Consider the following 20,710-nt stretch of genomic DNA (forward strand, 5'->3'; position numbering starts at 1 on the left):
TTTACTGATAACGCATGCCCACCCCAGGGAAGCCATCAAAAACTGAAGAAAATAGAACGCTGAACTGATCACAGAACGAAAGCACCATGAGTTTGTTTGTTTGTTTGTTTAGTGATAATGCATTCTATAGAGGGGAGCCACCGAAAACTGATTAAAGCAAAACGCAGAACGTGATCACAGAACAAGGGTAGTATTGTGTTTGATTGTTTGTTTACTGATTAATTAACGCATTCCACAGATCAAGAGGGGAGCCATCAAAAACGGAACACAGAACGTGATCAGAACAAAAGCAGTTTTTCTTTGTTTGTTTACTGATTACTCATGCCACTGAGGGAAGCCATCAAAAACTGAACCAATCAGAAGACAGAACGTTAATGTGATCAGTGCAAAAGGAGGAATGTTGAAACCCTGACCGGACGACACAGTGGGGACAGCAAAGTCGTTGATTGTACAGGTGGCGTTGTCAAATTCGAACACGTTGATCTTGCCGCACTGAGCGAAATGACTGTTGGGGTTAGCGCCTCTGTAGGGCTTGGTCACCGCCGTCCCGTCGCAAGTTGCTTGGTTTATGAAGAAGCCCTCCTTCTGGCGCCCACAGCCGAACCCCAGAACAGCTTTCAGCTCAAACCAACCTGGAATGATATTAAAAAAAAGGTAACATGGATGATGTAAAAAAAAAAACCACGGCGACGTGGGGATAGGTAAAGCGGGTTGGCGACTGTGCGAAAAATATAGTACAACTGGCTAAAACAGGTTCTAATCAGTTCTAATTTGTCGCCAGTCGGCACCAATGGTTGCCAATGTGTCACCTTAAATGGAAATGTGAAAAAGATCCCGGGGCCCAGCCGTGCTCAAAATTAGCCCGGTAGTCGAAGGATCTTCCGCAGGGCCAAGGAGGGTCACGCCCGAAAGTGAAAAAAACAAACACAAAACAACTCAGACCGTAAACTACCCGGCGGGGCACCGCTAGCAGCCCTCCCACTGGTTATGCCACACTCCAGGGAAGGGGCCCCAATCATCCCCTGACAGCGCGCGAGCGATTGTGTACCGCAGGCTAGACACTACGGCAGTACGTACCGTCGACGTCTTTTGTTCGTGAACAGTCCATGTTTACATCCAGCATCCAGTAGTGGGGTCCCCACTGGTTGAGTGGCGTGTAGCCGTACCCCTGATCGCGGACCGTTGCCGAATTGTCGACGTCATTCGTGGTCCACACCAGAGGGCTACCATGTGCTCCAAACCCCTAAATGCACACACATGTACATGCAAGGAAGGAAACGAAGGGTTAACGTTGTGGCGGTAATGTTGATGAAGGTTAGACATCCAGGTAGTAAGATACGCCAAAAATAGTTATTCAAGCAACTGGATATTGAACTATTATCATAAACCTTGTCTTGAATTAACCTTCTTTTAAAGACTACGTCAAGACATCCTAGATTGTCTCAACCTCATTAACATATCTATTCAGAGTTTTGGTATCAATCTGGTTTTCCAATCCTCATCGTTAGTCACTGACGAAAGACAGCGGATGCTGTCTGAGACGTCTGACTGTTTCAAAATTTTATCCAGTTGCTTGAGTAACTATTTTTGGCGGTTGTGGCGGTTAGCATCATAAACACGTTGGTGTGGGTTTGAACGTCTTTGAATCTTACAGAGTGGCAGGGTGTGAGGCGAAAATGGTGTAATTGGAGACTTGCAGGATGGGAAGGCAGGTTTGGTCTGGGTCCAAAGTTGGTGCTTTAGGCTTCTGTAGGATCCATTGCATAGACAGAATCAGCTAGAAATTTACAATTATGAAGATGATGAGAAATTAGAAAAAATATACTTCACGAGGTATGAGATTTGTTGTTGCGGGATGCTGTCGTTCCTAACTCTGTCCTGCGTGTCATGAATATCAGTGAATCAAATTTGCCGACAGCAACAGTAGAGCCATATTCCCCTAGCGACATTAATACAAACTGCAGCTTACCTGTTCATCTTCGATGCCGTACCAGTCAATATGGTCGTCTCCTTGCATCCAGTTCTTCAAGGTTGAGTCCGTGGTATTGGTTCTATGGACGATTCGAATTGCACATTGACTGGTATCAGGGTTGCGTGTACATCCTAGGAAAAAGATCGATTCAAACAAAAAGCCCGGCAAAATCGATTGATATAAAGAACTATGAAAGGGAATAAGAGGAATTGACGATTAGCGAAGGAAAGAAATTTATCAACGTTACCAGGTCTATTGTTAAGTCCACCTCGGAGAAACATGTTGTTTCCAAATGGCGCCTTCTTTTTGATGAACACAATTGTCCTCTCGAATTCTGTTGGACTGATCTATATGACAGTATGACAACATTGGGAATTCAGTTTAAGGTGAAAAGTGACGTAAGCAATTGGTAACAAGTGCCAGAAAGTCTATATCGTCTGCCGTCTCCACTGAGTGACGGCTGGTGTGCCTGATTCAAATATAATCAAGCTAGCAACAGAAATCAAAGAGGTCATTTACGCCATGCATTACGATGGTGGAAAAAACTTTTACAAAGTACAAGCACGTCGACACTATAAATACGGAAAAACGCTCTAAATCCGAAAATGTTTAAGACGTTTTTTAAGACAATACCATTATCTAATATTAACGATGTACATCATGATGCATAATACCAATAACTAAAGGAAAGCATATTTCATTCTAATACAATTTACAGTTTGCCAAAATGTTGTCTCAGAATTCGGCAGAATTTTGTTTGTCGTTCTCAGACTTCTGTAGTCAAGTCAAGCCAAAATTCTTGAAGACATCTTACTGCATACGTTTATGAATGTTAAACATCCAGGTAAGCAAATAGAATAGTACGATTTACATCTGGATAAATTTCGATAAAAATCGGACGTTTCGGGCGTCCATCCGACTGCCCTTTTTCAACGAGAAGTTTAATTACTGCATGTTACGATAACCTTTGATTACATCACACTTGTAGACATTATTTAGTTTGGATAATTCACTTCTAAAAGATCCCGATTGTGTATTTCCGGAGTTATAGTGTCATCTTTTTGTGTGTTTTTTTGCATTCGAATCACTGACCGGGGCCAGGGTAGGATTCACGGGGTCCACCGGTGCTGATGTGCCGGAGTCAGTTACAGGGTCCACGGGGTCCACTGGCGTTGTTGTATCCGGGTCCACTACACTTTCATCACCGACCTTAGAAGCTGCGTGGATAGCGATCATTGGATCCTCTTCATCACCTTGGATATTTTAGATACATAATTAGTAACTAAACCAAATGCATCTAAAAATCAGGTTGGTAAAAGATAGCATGTTGGAGTTTTCTTTTTACACAACTGCGGGGGGAATTAGGGCATTCCAATTTGGGCCAATAATACATGCATTCCTATGGGGAAGTTGACAGAAATTAGGTGTCAAAGTCTCAGGAACCAAAGATTCTGACCCAGAAAACGTACCCCCAAATTCTCACCAGTTCTGTAAACTGTCATCTATCAGGATTACGAGAAATTCTATACGGCTATTCTCCGGGGAAACACCCCCGAGCGAGAGCACTTGAGTCAGTCCATTTGCCTTATAAGGGCCCGCTCGCGACCACCCCACTATCTCACGGGGGCCCAGAAGACAAAAAGATGAAGAAATGTAGTTTCTGTCAACAAATTCTAAAATACCCACCCCAGACTCGCCAAGAGTTCACAAAAATCTCACCAAGGAAGGCTTTCAATGTTTTAATGGCCTGATCCTGGGGTCTAGGCGCCTGCGCCAATACCCTAATCCCCCTGCGTCATAGACTGGGAGGGGGGGGGGGGAGTTTTAGACAAAGATGACGTATCCGGTGAAATAAGGAGGCCGTCTGGATAAGGAAGTTAACACCAACTAGTGATGAACCGGTACGAAGGGGATACAAACTTAGCCACGTTTGGAATTGTGTACTCGTGGTTTGGATGGGTTGAACCGAATCGACCCGCAGCATTCCCAACTCGACTTACAGGTCTGAACGCCACCGAATCGATAGCAATACAAATTGAATAGATATGACTCTAATTGATAGCCGCATTGTGAAAATGACCAAAGAGTATGTATTGTTTATGCCGACATGTATTCACCTGCAATGTAAATACGAGCCCTGCCGTCCCCATCCACAGTAATGGTCTTTCCCGTGCAGCTTCCGTCAGAAAGATGATTACCGGATATGACGTCACAGTAGTCGCCTGGAGACAGACCTGTCTGCAGAGTCGCCTCCAGTGCCCCCTCGTCTTCGTTGTTGATGGCAATGAAGCCCCTGTGTGGAACAGGAATATAGGGTTTAACATTGAAAAATGTACGTAAGAATCAAAAGATTGACGCACGAAAAAAGTTCAAAGATCAAATACCTCCGTGATATCAAATATGTCTTGTTCACTTGTTGTTCATTAATTGATTAATTGATTAAGTATTTGATTAACATCACATGTGTCAATTGATCACTCGTACTTCCTGTCATTTTATGGTGAACGTGTCTACTAGATGGAAAATACAGAACTGTGAAAACAGAAATATGCAGAACTCGTAAACTCTTTTATTAGCGACATGTCAGTTGCAATGTAGGGTTGATGAAGAGCTGATTATGGAAACTCTGAGCTTCATTTTCTGTCGACCATTCGGGCATCATGATTTCCACTTCCTGTCACACTAATAAACGTAACGGGCATATGGAAAATACAGACTGATAGACGAAGATACTACACCGAAAACAATGCCTCTGTTCACGGAGATTCACATACATTGTATAGTTGTTTGTCACTGTCAATCATTATCTCCATGAAAAATTGAGATATTGTTTTGGGTGTGTCTGTCTGTTTGTCTGTTTTTGTTTCCGGACTACTCTAGTCAGCATAACTCAAGAGCCTCTTGATGGATTGTGATGATTTTTGGTATGTGGGCGGATGATGTGAAGCCGAAGTTCAAGGTCGATGTTGGGCCCCCTGGTATGTGACCTTGGTACTGCAGCAGAACTTCAATTTTTGTATCTTTTGACCTGGACGTGCTGTGGTCTTGATTTTTGGGTGGCAGATAGCTTGTGATGTAATAAAGAAGTAGTGTAGGTTTGGGCTCTCTAGCAGCTTCCTCTGGGACTGCAGGGGCATTTTTGTGAAAATCTTCTAAGGAGAATAACTGAACAAAGGAACATCTGATTTCCATGATATTGAGTATGCAGGTAGCTTAGATCGTGATATACACAATGTGCAAATTATGCTAATTGGGACTTAATTTGCATAGCTAATGAGGAATTTCTATATTTGCAACGTTTCCATTATCAGACTCAAACACATGTAACAAATGTAGTTTCTGGGAAGTGGAGCATCAACAGATACCAATTATGCAAATAGATTCCTAATTTATATAATTAATGCAAAAACTTAATTGATCTAATTGGAATATTATAGGACTGTCAATATTACAACATGTGTAAGTTAGATAAAGGTGTTTATGACCAATCATATATTATGCAAATGTGTAAGTCATTTGCATGAATAGAATTGGTCATGGAGATATGGGGTCGTGGAACTCTTGTTTAGTTCTGCTTCCTCTATTGGTCCTATGAGTCGGGCAAAAACATTGAAGATGAATGTTACCTGTCTCCTCTGGAGAACGCGATCTGGTTATTGCCGTTGTCCCACCAGTTTGTCAGGCCGTGACCAGCGGCCACGTTACGGAACTTCACCATGTTGCGAATCTGCGGCCAGCGGTGCTCACATATCTACGTGTACAAAAATATGTAACATTGTTAACGTTCGGAAGGTATGTCGTATCTTATAACAGAGGATAGTTACAGAAGCCATGTTTTGATAAGGTTACATTTTAAACTGGGCCCGGCCGGGCTGATAGTGTGAATGAAAAATTAAACAATTCATATCAAGAATATACACAAATGGTGCTCATGATAGATTTTGTGACTTTTTTGGGGGGGGGTTTGTTGTCCTTTATATCATCATTTTGTTTGCTGGGTCCATTTAGCAGTGCTAGTGCCTCAGTCACATTTCCGAACTTGGGCCCAGCCGGGTCATTTGCGGGGACGGAAAAAAAGTGCATATAAAAAAAATATACACCAATCATGCTCATGAGTAATGTTTAACAGCTTGTAGGGGTTTGTTGTCTTTTATTTGATTCTTTTTGTTCCCAATTGGTTTATTAGTTTATTGCGATACCCTTTAGTCGAATTACGACTAATCTTCCAGGGTTCAACACACACAAAAAGTATACAAACACAGACCCAATAACTGCCCGGCCGGGCACCGGTTTGGAAATATGAAATTACTATGAACGTATCACACAATATTCAATTAATCATGCAAATAAGATCTGATGTGTATTATCGAAGTTTAAGTTTATTGCAAGTTCTTGCCCGTAGGCTAATTGCAAAGTACATGTAACATGAAAGGACGGACAGACACATGCTTTATAACAATACAGCATGTGACTTTTCTAGTCTAAATACTAACACTAAATTCTATCTTATTTGGGTTTGACTTCTTTTTCCGAGACAGTGGAAGACGAATGATTCCGCTTTTTATATTATTTATACCATCAATGCTCCTGTCAAATCAAATTGCATATGTATTGAGTATAAAGCTCCTGTCATTTAGCGCAATTGTAATATAACATTTTCTCATCTAATATGCCAATTAAGTCCTGATTTAGCATAATTAACATACTGTTACGCTAGTCTTAACAAACGTTACACACAGTTCTAAATTCCTGAGCATTGATTAATCCTTCCTTGAAATTTGCATTTCAAAGTCTGCAACTGAGACGCCTCCTGCAGTTTTGAAGAGTGCTGCTAGAGGGCCCAAAATACAGAGCTATTCACCAACAAAACATCGTGACCATTCAGCTAGCATAGAATACGAGATATAAAAACCGGATGTTTCACTGCAGTAACAGGAAAAGCCGCTAATCAAATAGTTTATTTCATTTGCCAAACCCTTCCAAGATGCAAATTATCCTAAAAATCCATCTATGAGTACTCACCCGCACATATACAAAAACATAACCTTCTTGGCGAAAGTAACTGACTCACCCATCCGTTGTCACAGGTGCCCAAACTGTTGATCTGCACGGGCATGATGTTCGCCTCACTGTCGGTAGGTGGCCCGTTCCAGTCGTTAAAGTCGGTCCCGTTGTCCCATCGCTGTTCCCAGAAAAAGCTACTCATCAGCCGAACAAACCCGTATGGGAAAGCCAGCATGAAGGCGTTGGCCATCTGAAAGGGGAAAGAAAAAGTTGGGTGCCAAATCCATCCGTAAGCCCCCTTTCCTGTTGAGGGTGAGATTTTGTGCATTTTCTCGTATACTCTCTAATGACATGAGATGATCAATGTTGTCTCACCTTATAGAGCCTACCGTCTCTGAAAGTGAGGATAGACCGCCCACCGTCGCTATTGCCCCTTTGGCTGTCATGGTTGTCCACGAAAACCAACGTCAGCGTGGCGTTGTCCAACTGCATGTCCCAACCGTCGCCGAAGTTTTTCAGATCTTTCAGCGTCATGTCGTTCTCCTTTCTTAACGCGTATCCGAGCTTATAACCATACCTGTAAAGATATTCATTTATCATCCTCGAAGATTACGTTTTTGGTAGCGATTGCATATATATGTTTGTATATATGCGTGTGGTAGAGCAGCAGAACTTTGAAGGTATTGATGGATTGTCATCAAATTCGCTAAGTGTAAATCTTGCACATCATGACTTTAATTGTGTACTGCAGCGTGATTTCAGCATTCAGCATTTACATAATCAATGAGTATATTCTACAGTAGCTTCCTGAAGAGTCGTAGTCGAGTGCTGCCATGTGGGGGATGGTAATTTAGGTCTTTGAAGAATGCTGAATTTCCGGTTACGGTCTTCAACAAATTAGAGTCGGTAGGTTGAGATTTTTTTACTTTTTAAAAATTTGGCTCAAGTGATCCGACAAATGCAGTTTAGCAATGTAAATATTTTTAAAAAAAATCACACACCGGTAGTTTCATCATCATACTGTACAATCACACATTGTTTAAAAGAAGCGTATCTAAAAAAACGAACAAAGAAGTACACTGTTAACAACACATTCCTACACCAACTGGTTAAAGCCATAGTCTCTTAACAGTGTTAAATAGAGGAAGTCTGTAATACCATCACTTAGATGCCAAATCGAAGATTTAATGTCGTTTGCTAGCGGTGGAACCCAAAAAAGCTAGAGTCACCAAGTTTCTGCTAGGGTCGAAAAGTCGACCAGACACACATTTTGTCCTAGGCCTTACCTAAAATCTGTATACCTCCCTAGGTGGGTGTACTCTGCCGGAGAGACTGGACCTCCATCATCGTGGATCTCCATGGCGATAAAAGGCCTGGAGCCCGGCGGGAAGTAGGCGGTGTTGAGGTCGCTGATCAGACTGAAGATGGCGGCCAAGTCTTCCGGCCACATGTGTTTGGCGGCATCGACACGGAAACCAGCAACTCCGATTGAGACAAGGTGGTTCATGTAGTCTACGACCTTCCCACGGACGTACTCGCTGTCGAGTGTCAAGTCCACCAGGCCACTGAGGCGGCAGTTACGCAACTATAAAGCAATTGGAAAATGTGTCAATGAGTCATACGTGCCTTCGAATGCACTTTTCATCACACTCTTTTCCCGAGCTATATTCCCAATATTTGACCATTTTAGCTATAATTCCTCCAGTCACAAGTTAGAATAAAGGTGTAACTGAGTAAATAATAAAAGAAGACAAAGATATAGAAGAATTCTAGTGGTGGTCAGCCGTCAGTCAATCAGATAGTCCTCCATCTGGTGTCAAAGGGAATTATACCAACCAACCAATCACATTGCCTCTTGGAAGTATCCGGTGATGTGATTAGCTTGGCTGGTAACTTTCCTTTCAACAGCAGAGTCAGAAGGACATATCGCAGGCCGGTACGCTAGGACCGTTGTTTGAGATACACACGCTCCTTTTCCTCGACGGGTCTGACATGAAAACGGTCGGTAACATATGGTCTTTATTAGTGTGTGGTCTATATTTGATTTAGCACATATCTATATCTATCTTTTGTTGGAGAGTATAATTGTTCTACTCTGATAAGACTGACTGAAAGTACTTAGAAGTTATGGTAGTGTGTGGAGTAATAAATACCCTGAGTACCAATATACGTCTTCTTATTAAAAAAACATTTACGTTGGAAAGTGATTTAAGAAAGCCACAGAACCATGCCGTCTCACCTCATAAGGGTCAGAAGTGTTTTGAATAAGGCAGTCACTTGTACGGCATTTTTTGGTCACAGAGTTGCAGTTGAAGTCGAAGGGACCGTATGGTACGCTCTCGTATTCCCCGCCATAATCATAGTAGTAGCTGCCTCCTGTGCCAAAACCGCAGCCGTTAGCCATGTGGTTGATCACGAGGTCCACGTAGATTCTGATTGGGCGAAATGACAGAGGGCGAAGGTCAATTTATTTCACGCAGGCGCAGATCACAATTAGATTTGGTAATCTTGGTAAAAGCAAGGAGGTTAACCTTCTTGGTAAAAGTCGCTGTAAAATACTTGAGATATGTTTATGTTTTGATTTAGGAGCTGGATATTACAGGTAAGGCTTTTACCCTCTTATTGTGTTGACATTTAGCCATATTTGTGGTGTCCGAGGGCTCAAGAAGTTGGTGCTTTGGGGTGGTTTGGATGCAGTGAAAGGTCAAAGGTCTTTGTACCTTTTTTTTCAAAACATAACCTCCCTTTCATAGATAGTACTAAGTAACAGCATATAATGTTTACACCTACACTTTAATTCACTACCAGCCTACATTAAGCAAGTTCCAAGCCTGAATACATTTAAGTCAGCTTTGAAAGACCTAACGTAGTCTCAGTACTGAGTAGTGACCTCTGACCTCCTAACTGTTGACCTTGGTTTGGATTATGATTATGAGTTATCTGTCTTGCATGTTTCAGTTGTACCCATATGTTCCGACGTGTATGTCTACTTTTCTCTCTGTAAGTTTTTTTTTTTTTCCCATGTAGGGCAAAGTTCACCATTAGAGTCATGCGCAGAGGGTCCATTTTAATGCCAGACAAAAACCGCATGTACATGCTATTAAAAGTAGCTGCAGGAGGCCTCTTTGTTGGAAATGTTGGTGTTTTTGAGCTGGAATTGACAGGTAAGGGTTGTGGTTATTTCATTTAGTTAGAAAAACAGGGTTTTAGCTGTGTTTGAAGTGTCCGGTACACTTTGAAATAGGTGTAGTTTGGGTGTGATCAGGTCTTGTGAAGGGGGGTCAAAGGTCATCTGCTGATGTTTTGAAAGAAGTTCACCACTTTGCGCCGGTGGAAAATCGGCGAAACTCAGTAGATTGACACTTTAGAGGTCAGACTACGCTGCCAATGTGAGTTTTCCATGACCTAAACTTCAGGTAGGTGACTTTTGACAGCCCTTTCCTTATATGTCTACCATGTAAAGTATAGGGGCAAGCAATTGGTACTCTTTCCCCTTGAAGGGTTTTGATAGGGGATTCAAATTCAATATTGACAGCTGCTAGTCGCTTCACGTGATGTAGGGAAGAGTTGCCGGGCATCGTCACAACTTTTGAAGATTCCCAGGGGACTATTCTCCTAGGAATGGTCCCCTGGGAGTACTTCTTGAGACAGGTGCTATGAAGGCTATGGTTGTGGTTTGAGGGCCCATATGATTGATAAAAAAAGTGAAATATAGAGGGGAAAATGTTAAAAGCTGGTCACCCTGGCATATAGAGATAGCTCCCAATACATTCAGGGACCTGGAGTTGCATTTGCAAGCTGAGAGATCAGACTTTGAAGCATTTAATGAGTGCATACTGTGCACAGACTTGGGGGGGGGGGGGGTGTCAGGTGGGGCTTTAGGGCTTATATTTGCCTTCGAATTGTTTTTTTGGGGGGGAAAGAGATTGGCTTTGGCTTCAGCTAACTCACTTGAGTCAGATGTATTAGAAATGTTTCCATTTTTGAGTTATTTTGCCATTTTTAAAACTTTTTTGGAACTTTTAGTGACAGTGCTGACAATTGTTGTATGCACTGTCATTGAATGCTTCAAAGTGTATCCTGGCAGCTTTTGAATACAACTTTAGGTGGCCAAAGTGAGGAAGAGTAACCTACTTATGTCAGGGTGAGTAGCTTTTAACCTTTTCTCCTGCTTATGTCAGTTTTTCTTGCAAAATGACATGGGACCTATCAACTGCCACAGCCTGAGAAAAGCTCTCTGACACCTGTCTCCCAAAGTATTCCCAGGGGACCGTTCAAGGTCAGAGATCTTTGAAACTTGGGTCAGTGCTTGACAACTCTTACCCGCAACATGTGAAGTGATTGAAATTTGTCAATCTTGAACCTGTAGGCTGTAAAAGGGCAAAGTTCACCATTAGAGTCATGCGCAGAGGGTCCATTTTAATGCCAGACAAAAACCGCATGTACATGCTATTAAAAGTAGCTGCAGGAGGCCTCTTTGTTGGAAATGTTGGTGTTTTTGAGCTGGAATTGACAGGTAAGGGTTGTGGTTATTTCATTTAGTTAGAAAAACAGGGTTTTAGCTGTGTTTGAAGTGTCCGGTACACTTTGAAATAGGTGTAGTTTGGGTGTGATCAGGTCTTGTGAAGGGGGGTCAAAGGTCATCTGCTGATGTTTTGAAAGAAGTTCACCACTTTGCGCCGGTGGAAAATCGGCGAAACTCAGTAGATTGACACTTTAGAGGTCAGACTACGCTGCCAATGTGAGTTTTCCATGACCTAAACTTCAGGTAGGTGACTTTTGACAGCCCTTTCCTTATATGTCTACCATGTAAAGTATAGGGGCAAGCAATTGGTACTCTTTCCCCTTGAAGGGTTTTGATAGGGGATTCAAATTCAATATTGACAGCTGCTAGTCGCTTCACGTGATGTAGGGAAGAGTTGCCGGGCATCGTCACAACTTTTGAAGATTCCCAGGGGACTATTCTCCTAGGAATGGTCCCCTGGGAGTACTTCTTGAGACAGGTGCTATGAAGGCTATGGTTGTGGTTTGAGGGCCCATATGATTGATAAAAAAAGTGAAATATAGAGGGGAAAATGTTAAAAGCTGGTCACCCTGGCATATAGAGATAGCTCCCAATACATTCAGGGACCTGGAGTTGCATTTGCAAGCTGAGAGATCAGACTTTGAAGCATTTAATGAGTGCATACTGTGCACAGACTTGGGGGGGGGGGGTGTCAGGTGGGGCTTTAGGGCTTATATTTGCCTTCGAATTGTTTTTTTGGGGGGGAAAGAGATTGGCTTTGGCTTCAGCTAACTCACTTGAGTCAGATGTATTAGAAATGTTTCCATTTTTGAGTTATTTTGCCATTTTTAAAACTTTTTTGGAACTTTTAGTGACAGTGCTGACAATTGTTGTATGCACTGTCATTGAATGCTTCAAAGTGTATCCTGGCAGCTTTTGAATACAACTTTAGGTGGCCAAAGTGAGGAAGAGTAACCTACTTATGTCAGGGTGAGTAGCTTTTAACCTTTTCTCCTGCTTATGTCAGTTTTTCTTGCAAAATGACATGGGACCTATCAACTGCCACAGCCTGAGAAAAGCTCTCTGACACCTGTCTCCCAAAGTATTCCCAGGGGACCGTTCAAGGTCAGAGATCTTTGAAACTTGGGTCAGTGCTTGACAACTCTTACCCGCAACATGTGAAGTGATTGAAATTTGTCAATCTTGAACCTGTAGGCTGTAAAAGGGCAAAGTTCACCATTAGAGTCATGCGCAGAGGGTCCATTTTAATGCCAGACAAAAACCGCATGTACATGCTATTAAAAGTAGCTGCAGGAGGCCTCTTTGTTGGAAATGTTGGTGTTTTTGAGCTGGAATTGACAGGTAAGGGTTGTGGTTATTTCATTTAGTTAGAAAAACAGGGTTTTAGCTGTGTTTGAAGTGTCCGGTACACTTTGAAATAGGTGTAGTTTGGGTGTGATCAGGTCTTGTGAAGGGGGGTCAAAGGTCATCTGCTGATGTTTTGAAAGAAGTTCACCACTTTGCGCCGGTGGAAAATCGGCGAAACTCAGTAGATTGACACTTTAGAGGTCAGACTACGCTGCCAATGTGAGTTTTCCATGACCTAAACTTCAGGTAGGTGACTTTTGACAGCCCTTTCCTTATATGTCTACCATGTAAAGTATAGGGGCAAGCAATTGGTACTCTTTCCCCTTGAAGGGTTTTGATAGGGGATTCAAATTCAATATTGACAGCTGCTAGTCGCTTCACGTGATGTAGGGAAGAGTTGCCGGGCATCGTCACAACTTTTGAAGATTCCCAGGGGACTATTCTCCTAGGAATGGTCCCCTGGGAGTACTTCTTGAGACAGGTGCTATGAAGGCTATGGTTGTGGTTTGAGGGCCCATATGATTGATAAAAAAAGTGAAATATAGAGGGGAAAATGTTAAAAGCTGGTCACCCTGGCATATAGAGATAGCTCCCAATACATTCAGGGACCTGGAGTTGCATTTGCAAGCTGAGAGATCAGACTTTGAAGCATTTAATGAGTGCATACTGTGCACAGACTTGGGGGGGGGGGGGGGTGTCAGGTGGGGCTTTAGGGCTTATATTTGCCTTCGAATTGTTTTTTTGGGGGGGAAAGAGATTGGCTTTGGCTTCAGCTAACTCACTTGAGTCAGATGTATTAGAAATGTTTCCATTTTTGAGTTATTTTGCCATTTTTAAAACTTTTTTGGAACTTTTAGTGACAGTGCTGACAATTGTTGTATGCACTGTCATTGAATGCTTCAAAGTGTATCCTGGCAGCTTTTGAATACAACTTTAGGTGGCCAAAGTGAGGAAGAGTAACCTACTTATGTCAGGGTGAGTAGCTTTTAACCTTTTCTCCTGCTTATGTCAGTTTTTCTTGCAAAATGACATGGGACCTATCAACTGCCACAGCCTGAGAAAAGCTCTCTGACACCTGTCTCCCAAAGTATTCCCAGGGGACCGTTCAAGGTCAGAGATCTTTGAAACTTGGGTCAGTGCTTGACAACTCTTACCCGCAACATGTGAAGTGATTGAAATTTGTCAATCTTGAACCTGTAGGCTGTAAAAGGGCAAAGTTCACCATTAGAGTCATGCGCAGAGGGTCCATTTTAATGCCAGACAAAAACCGCATGTACATGCTATTAAAAGTAGCTGCAGGAGGCCTCTTTGTTGGAAATGTTGGTGTTTTTGAGCTGGAATTGACAGGTAAGGGTTGTGGTTATTTCATTTAGTTAGAAAAACAGGGTTTTAGCTGTGTTTGAAGTGTCCGGTACACTTTGAAATAGGTGTAGTTTGGGTGTGATCAGGTCTTGTGAAGGGGGGTCAAAGGTCATCTGCTGATGTTTTGAAAGAAGTTCACCACTTTGCGCCGGTGGAAAATCGGCGAAACTCAGTAGATTGACACTTTAGAGGTCAGACTACGCTGCCAATGTGAGTTTTCCATGACCTAAACTTCAGGTAGGTGACTTTTGACAGCCCTTTCCTTATATGTCTACCATGTAAAGTATAGGGGCAAGCAATTGGTACTCTTTCCCCTTGAAGGGTTTTGATAGGGGATTCAAATTCAATATTGACAGCTGCTAGTCGCTTCACGTGATGTAGGGAAGAGTTGCCGGGCATCGTCACAACTTTTGAAGATTCCCAGGGGACTATTCTCCTAGGAATGGTCCCCTGGGAGTACTTCTTGAGACAGGTGCTATGAAGGCTATGGTTGTGGTTTGAGGGCCCATATGATTGATAAAAAAAGTGAAATATAGAGGGGAAAATGTTAAAAGCTGGTCACCCTGGCATATAGAGATAGCTCCCAATACATTCAGGGACCTGGAGTTGCATTTGCAAGCTGAGAGATCAGACTTTGAAGCATTTAATGAGTGCATACTGTGCACAGACTTGGGGGGGGGGGGTGTCAGGTGGGGCTTTAGGGCTTATATTTGCCTTCGAATTGTTTTTTTGGGGGGGAAAGAGATTGGCTTTGGCTTCAGCTAACTCACTTGAGTCAGATGTATTAGAAATGTTTCCATTTTTGAGTTATTTTGCCATTTTTAAAACTTTTTTGGAACTTTTAGTGACAGTGCTGACAATTGTTGTATGCACTGTCATTGAATGCTTCAAAGTGTATCCTGGCAGCTTTTGAATACAACTTTAGGTGGCCAAAGTGAGGAAGAGTAACCTACTTATGTCAGGGTGAGTAGCTTTTAACCTTTTCTCCTGCTTATGTCAGTTTTTCTTGCAAAATGACATGGGACCTATCAACTGCCACAGCCTGAGAAAAGCTCTCTGACACCTGTCTCCCAAAGTATTCCCAGGGGACCGTTCAAGGTCAGAGATCTTTGAAACTTGGGTCAGTGCTTGACAACTCTTACCCGCAACATGTGAAGTGATTGAAATTTGTCAATCTTGAACCTGTAGGCTGTAAAAGGGCAAAGTTCACCATTAGAGTCATGCGCAGAGGGTCCATTTTAATGCCAGACAAAAACCGCATGTACATGCTATTAAAAGTAGCTGCAGGAGGCCTCTTTGTTGGAAATGTTGGTGTTTTTGAGCTGGAATTGACAGGTAAGGGTTGTGGTTATTTCATTTAGTTAGAAAAACAGGGTTTTAGCTGTGTTTGAAGTGTCCGGTACACTTTGAAATAGGTGTAGTTTGGGTGTGATCAGGTCTTGTGAAGGGGGGTCAAAGGTCATCTGCTGATGTTTTGAAAGAAGTTCACCACTTTGCGCCGGTGGAAAATCGGCGAAACTCAGTAGATTGACACTTTAGAGGTCAGACTACGCTGCCAATGTGAGTTTTCCATGACCTAAACTTCAGGTAGGTGACTTTTGACAGCCCTTTCCTTATATGTCTACCATGTAAAGTATAGGGGCAAGCAATTGGTACTCTTTCCCCTTGAAGGGTTTTGATAGGGGATTCAAATTCAATATTGACAGCTGCTAGTCGCTTCACGTGATGTAGGGAAGAGTTGCCGGGCATCGTCACAACTTTTGAAGATTCCCAGGGGACTATTCTCCTAGGAATGGTCCCCTGGGAGTACTTCTTGAGACAGGTGCTATGAAGGCTATGGTTGTGGTTTGAGGGCCCATATGATTGATAAAAAAAGTGAAATATAGAGGGGAAAATGTTAAAAGCTGGTCACCCTGGCATATAGAGATAGCTCCCAATACATTCAGGGACCTGGAGTTGCATTTGCAAGCTGAGAGATCAGACTTTGAAGCATTTAATGAGTGCATACTGTGCACAGACTTGGGGGGGGGGGTGTCAGGTGGGGCTTTAGGGCTTATATTTGCCTTCGAATTGTTTTTTTGGGGGGGAAAGAGATTGGCTTTGGCTTCAGCTAACTCACTTGAGTCAGATGTATTAGAAATGTTTCCATTTTTGAGTTATTTTGCCATTTTTAAAACTTTTTTGGAACTTTTAGTGACAGTGCTGACAATTGTTGTATGCACTGTCATTGAATGCTTCAAAGTGTATCCTGGCAGCTTTTGAATACAACTTTAGGTGGCCAAAGTGAGGAAGAGTAACCTACTTATGTCAGGGTGAGTAGCTTTTAACCTTTTCTCCTGCTTATGTCAGTTTTTCTTGCAAAATGACATGGGACCTATCAACTGCCACAGCCTGAGAAAAGCTCTCTGACACCTGTCTCCCAAAGTATTCCCAGGGGACCGTTCAAGGTCAGAGATCTTTGAAACTTGGGTCAGTGCTTGACAACTCTTACCCGCAACATGTGAAGTGATTGAAATTTGTCAATCTTGAACCTGTAGGCTGTGTATGTATATGTGAAACTGGGCCCTATCGAAAACCAGTGTATTGGCACTGAATAGGCTACCCAGGTGTTTCAAAATAAACAAACAAACAAACAAGTTATGGCATCTTACTCACAATTTTTACAATAAGTTACACTGAATAAAAACTCCTTTTACACAACCAAGTGATTTATTCAACCGACGTTTCGGTAACCATCTGTCACTTTCCTCCAAGCAATTCTGACTGGTTCATATTGCACTGCAGCACAGGTGGCGTTGCTTATAGATGCGTTCCCAAACACCTGTCTTATTCAGTGACTTACCGACCTGATGAAACTGTTCACGAATGAATTACACTATAACGCAAACCGTTCCATATTTGCTGATGTAGATATTCATTCCCAGTGTCTTTCATACCTGACTCCCTTCTGGTTACAGCGGTGAACCATGTCCCTGAATTCGTCCTCGTTGCCACTGCGGGTGATGAGAAGGTAGCTGACGGGCTGGTAGCGCTCCCACCAGGGACGGTAGGGGTTTGTTTTCACTGCGTTCTCGCTCGGTGGCGACACCTAGCGGAAATACATGTTTGCGTCAGCATCTTGGCTTAGAAGTTTCAGGGGTCATTTCCCCCCGAAACTCTTAGAAGAAGTGAGCGAGCGAGTGACCGAATGGATGATATCGATGAGTGAGTGGTTGAGTGAGACATGAGGACTTGAGTGACCGAGGGATTGATTGAGTGAGTGAGCGAGCAAGCGAGTGATGAGCTAGCTAGCGAATGAGTGAGTGAGTGAATTGATCGAATGATGTCTATCGATGAGTGAATGATTTATTGGTTGAGTAAGTAATTAAGTTAGTGATTGAGTGAGTGAGCGAACATTCTAGCCAGTGAGTGAGCAAGGTAGCGAGTGAGCGAGCTAGCGAATAAACTAGTCAGTGGGTGCTTAAGTGAGCGAGCTAGCGAGTGAGTGAGAGAGTGAGCGAGCTGGCTCGCGAGTGAGTGAGTGAGTGGGTGAGTGAGCGAGCTATAGCGAGTGAGTGAGCGAGATAGCGAACTAGCTAGTCAGTGGGTGCTTGAGTGAGCGAGCTAGAAAGTGAAAGAGTGAGCGAGCTGGCTCGCGAGTGAGTGAGTGAGTCAGCGAGCTAGGTATAGCGAGTGAGTGAGCGAGATAGTGAACTAGCTAGTCAATGGGTGCCTGAGTGAGCGAGCTAGCGACTAAGTGAGTGAATGAGTACCTGTACTCCGCCGAAGCCGTGTGGTCCCAAGAACCTCTCACACTCCGCAGCGATGTCAGCCCATCTCCACTCAAACAGCTGCACTATGGCCTGTTTGTTGTCAACCGTGTTCGGGTCGTGTTGGGCAAGGCTGCCACACAGCCCCACAACAAGAAGGATGATGATGATAGACATCACTGGAAGGAGAAGACAGTCACAAACATCGTACTACCATCTCTTGCTCTGAACGTGGGAATTTTATAATTTTGTCGCACATTTTCATGAGAGAAATTCATAGTGTCTCTCAAATGCTTATTTTGCGTCCTTGATAGGATGCCTCTGGCTTTTAAGCCTCTCTTTTGGCTACTATAGGGCTTATCCCAGTGCATAACATTTACTTGTGTGTATATCAAGTCCGTCTGAGTTCCTTATTGACATTTTTGTTGTCTTAGGTAAAGTTTCCGGCCGAAGAAGTATTTTTTCGTTCAATAACCAAACTGTTGCAGTGCACAACCCATACGGACTTGATATACGCATAACTGTAACTACCCACTCTAGCCAGTGTATCTGTAAAGCGGGTGTCTCAATGGGTCGCGCCAGTTTGCGACAAAGTATTGCGATACCTTTGCGAATTTTTACCACTTTACCCTTGCAGTCACACTGACGTGCGACGCCCCCGACGTGACCTCTACAAAAAAAATGTCCTTGTCCGGAATGTTTCTGCCCCAAATTAGATACAAGATAACTTTGTTGCGAATCGCCAAAAAAAGGCAATGTACAATGATTATGATGAGGCCCATGAGGCCATTTGCGACATTTTGCAAATTGCGATTGTTTTGATGTTTAAAAAAATCGCCATTTCAGGCAACTAATTTGCAACTGTTGGAGAGTCTACTACAATAAATAAAATAAATAAACTGTTGGCGACACATTGGCGACCTGTTGGCGCCTGTTCGCAGACAGACGCAAATAGGCGCGGCCCAGTGGGTAACCCTTGACTTCATAATTGGAGTATCATACAAATGTAAAAGTATGACTGAAAAGACAACAAATCATACAAAGCGTCAAAAGTTTCATTTTTTTAAATCAATAGAATTCGTTGAGCGATCGAGGTCTGTGAAATCAGCTGACAGCTGCACTATGGCCTGTTTGTTGTCAACCGTGTTCGGATCGTAGTGGGCAAGGCTGCCACACAGCCCCACAAGGAGCAGGATAATGATAGACATCACTGGAAGGAAAAGACAGTCACAAACATCAGAAGGGGCCAAGAAATTGACAAACGTAGCACACCCTTTATATATTTAGTCCACTATGATAGAATGTTAGCTTGATGTCCCTTGATCATTTTAAGATATGTTATTCTATGTTCCAGGTGGTACATCATGGTTCCAAGGCTTTTTATGCAAATTTATGCAAATGAGGCAATTATGCCACGGATTGAAAAGAAAACAGCATAATATGTTGGATACCTGTCCGAATGACATCAAACTTGGAGAAAGTCACAAGAAACAGGAGAGTGTTCCTTTTTAGAACCTTGAAAGTGCCTGGCATGTTTCTATGGCAACTCTTTCCATCTCTTGCTGTGAACGAGGGAATTTTATAATTTTGTCACACATTTTCATGAGAAAAATTCATAGTGTCTCTCAAATGCTTATTTTGTTTCCTTGATAGGATGCCTCTTGCTTATGAGCCTCTCTTTTGGATACTATAGGGCTAGCCCAGTGCATAAAATTTACTTGTGTGTATATCAAGTCCGTCTGAGTTCCTTATTGACATTTTTGTTGTCTTAGGTCAAGTTTCCGGCCAAAGAAGTTTTTTTCGTTCAATAACCAGACTGTTGCAGTGCACAACCCATACGGACTTGATATACGCATAATTATGATTACCCCCTCAGGCCAGTGTATCTTTAAAGCGCCTGTCTCATTGGGCCGCGCCCGTTTGCGACAAATTATTGCGACAAATTTGCGAATTTTAACCACTTAGCCTTGCAGTCACACTGACGTGCGACGCCCCCGGTAAAGTACGTGAGCTCTACAAACAAAATGGCCGCGTCCAGAATGTTTCTGTCCCAAATGAAATACAAGATAACTTTGTTGGGAATCGCAAAAAAGGGCAATGTACAATGATGGCAATTTGCGACACTTTGCAAATTGCGAATGTTTTGACATTTCAAAAAAATCGCCATTTCAGGCAACTAATTTGCAACTTTTGGGGGCACATTGGCGACCTGTTGGTGCCTGTTCACAGACAAACGCAAATAGGCGGAGTAGCCCTTGACTTCACAATTGGATTATCATACAAATGTAAAAGTATGGCTGAAAAGACAACAAATAATACAAAGCGTCAAAAGTTCCATTTTTTAAGTCAATAGAATTCGTTGAGCGATCGAGGTCTGTGAAATTGCCGTTCCAGTATAGCCTCTTACGTAACATGAGCTATTTACATGCGGGAGCAGTTTACGTCCAGTTTGGATCATGTCCACATGTAGCGGTGTATTATGCCAAAGCCTGTTCTCATTAGCAATAAAGAACGTCAGAAGTATGATCCTTAGCCATGTCTCTCTTTTATCCAAATCAATGAAAAAGGTTTACGTCCAGCGACATAACAGGATAAACTCCTGGATCAGTAACAACAAGTTGTACGGAATCGTCGTGCATGTAATTCGACACCGCGTACTTCATCATGTTTTTCTAACTTACACGATAGCTAGTATCTTTCAAACGTAGCTGACGTTAAACCTTTCTTTGACATTCAGACTATCCATGGTGG

At 42.7% G+C, this 20,710-nt stretch overlaps 1 protein-coding gene across 1 annotated transcript; it reads right to left on the minus strand.

The window, feature by feature from the left end:
• Window positions 1–253: 253 nt before the first annotated feature.
• LOC136437538 (alpha-amylase-like) lies at window positions 254–18,136 on the minus strand. The gene is made up of 13 exons (XM_066432152.1): window positions 17,963–18,136; window positions 17,147–17,298; window positions 9,216–9,408; window positions 8,263–8,561; window positions 7,352–7,553; window positions 7,044–7,226; window positions 5,599–5,723; window positions 4,090–4,265; window positions 3,065–3,225; window positions 2,220–2,319; window positions 1,970–2,103; window positions 1,078–1,243; window positions 254–632 (listed from the first exon to the last, which is right to left on the minus strand). The coding sequence occupies exons 1-13, from the start codon at window positions 18,134–18,136 to the stop codon at window positions 316–318; spliced, it is 2,382 nt and encodes a 793-aa protein (XP_066288249.1). The 3' UTR covers window positions 254–315.
• Between the last annotated feature and the right edge of the window lie 2,574 nt (window positions 18,137–20,710).

The sequence above is a fragment of the Branchiostoma lanceolatum genome, chromosome 6 (assembly GCF_035083965.1).
Source record: "Branchiostoma lanceolatum isolate klBraLanc5 chromosome 6, klBraLanc5.hap2, whole genome shotgun sequence".
In the NCBI taxonomy this organism is placed as follows: domain Eukaryota; kingdom Metazoa; phylum Chordata; class Leptocardii; order Amphioxiformes; family Branchiostomatidae; genus Branchiostoma; species Branchiostoma lanceolatum.

Bases quoted from the DNA above. Each gene is read 5' to 3' on its own strand.
- LOC136437538 (XM_066432152.1), bottom strand. From the start codon at position 18,136: ATGTCTATCATCATCATCCTTCTTGTTGTGGGGCTGTGTGGCAGCCTT. The intron at 8,562-9,215 runs GTGAGACGGCAT...ATTGCTTTATAG, and splicing joins ACACTTCTGACCCTTATGAG to TTGCGTAACTGCCGCCTCAG. The intron at 7,554-8,262 runs GTAAGGCCTAGG...ATATCTTTACAG, and splicing joins GGGAGGTATACAGATTTTAG to GTATGGTTATAAGCTCGGAT.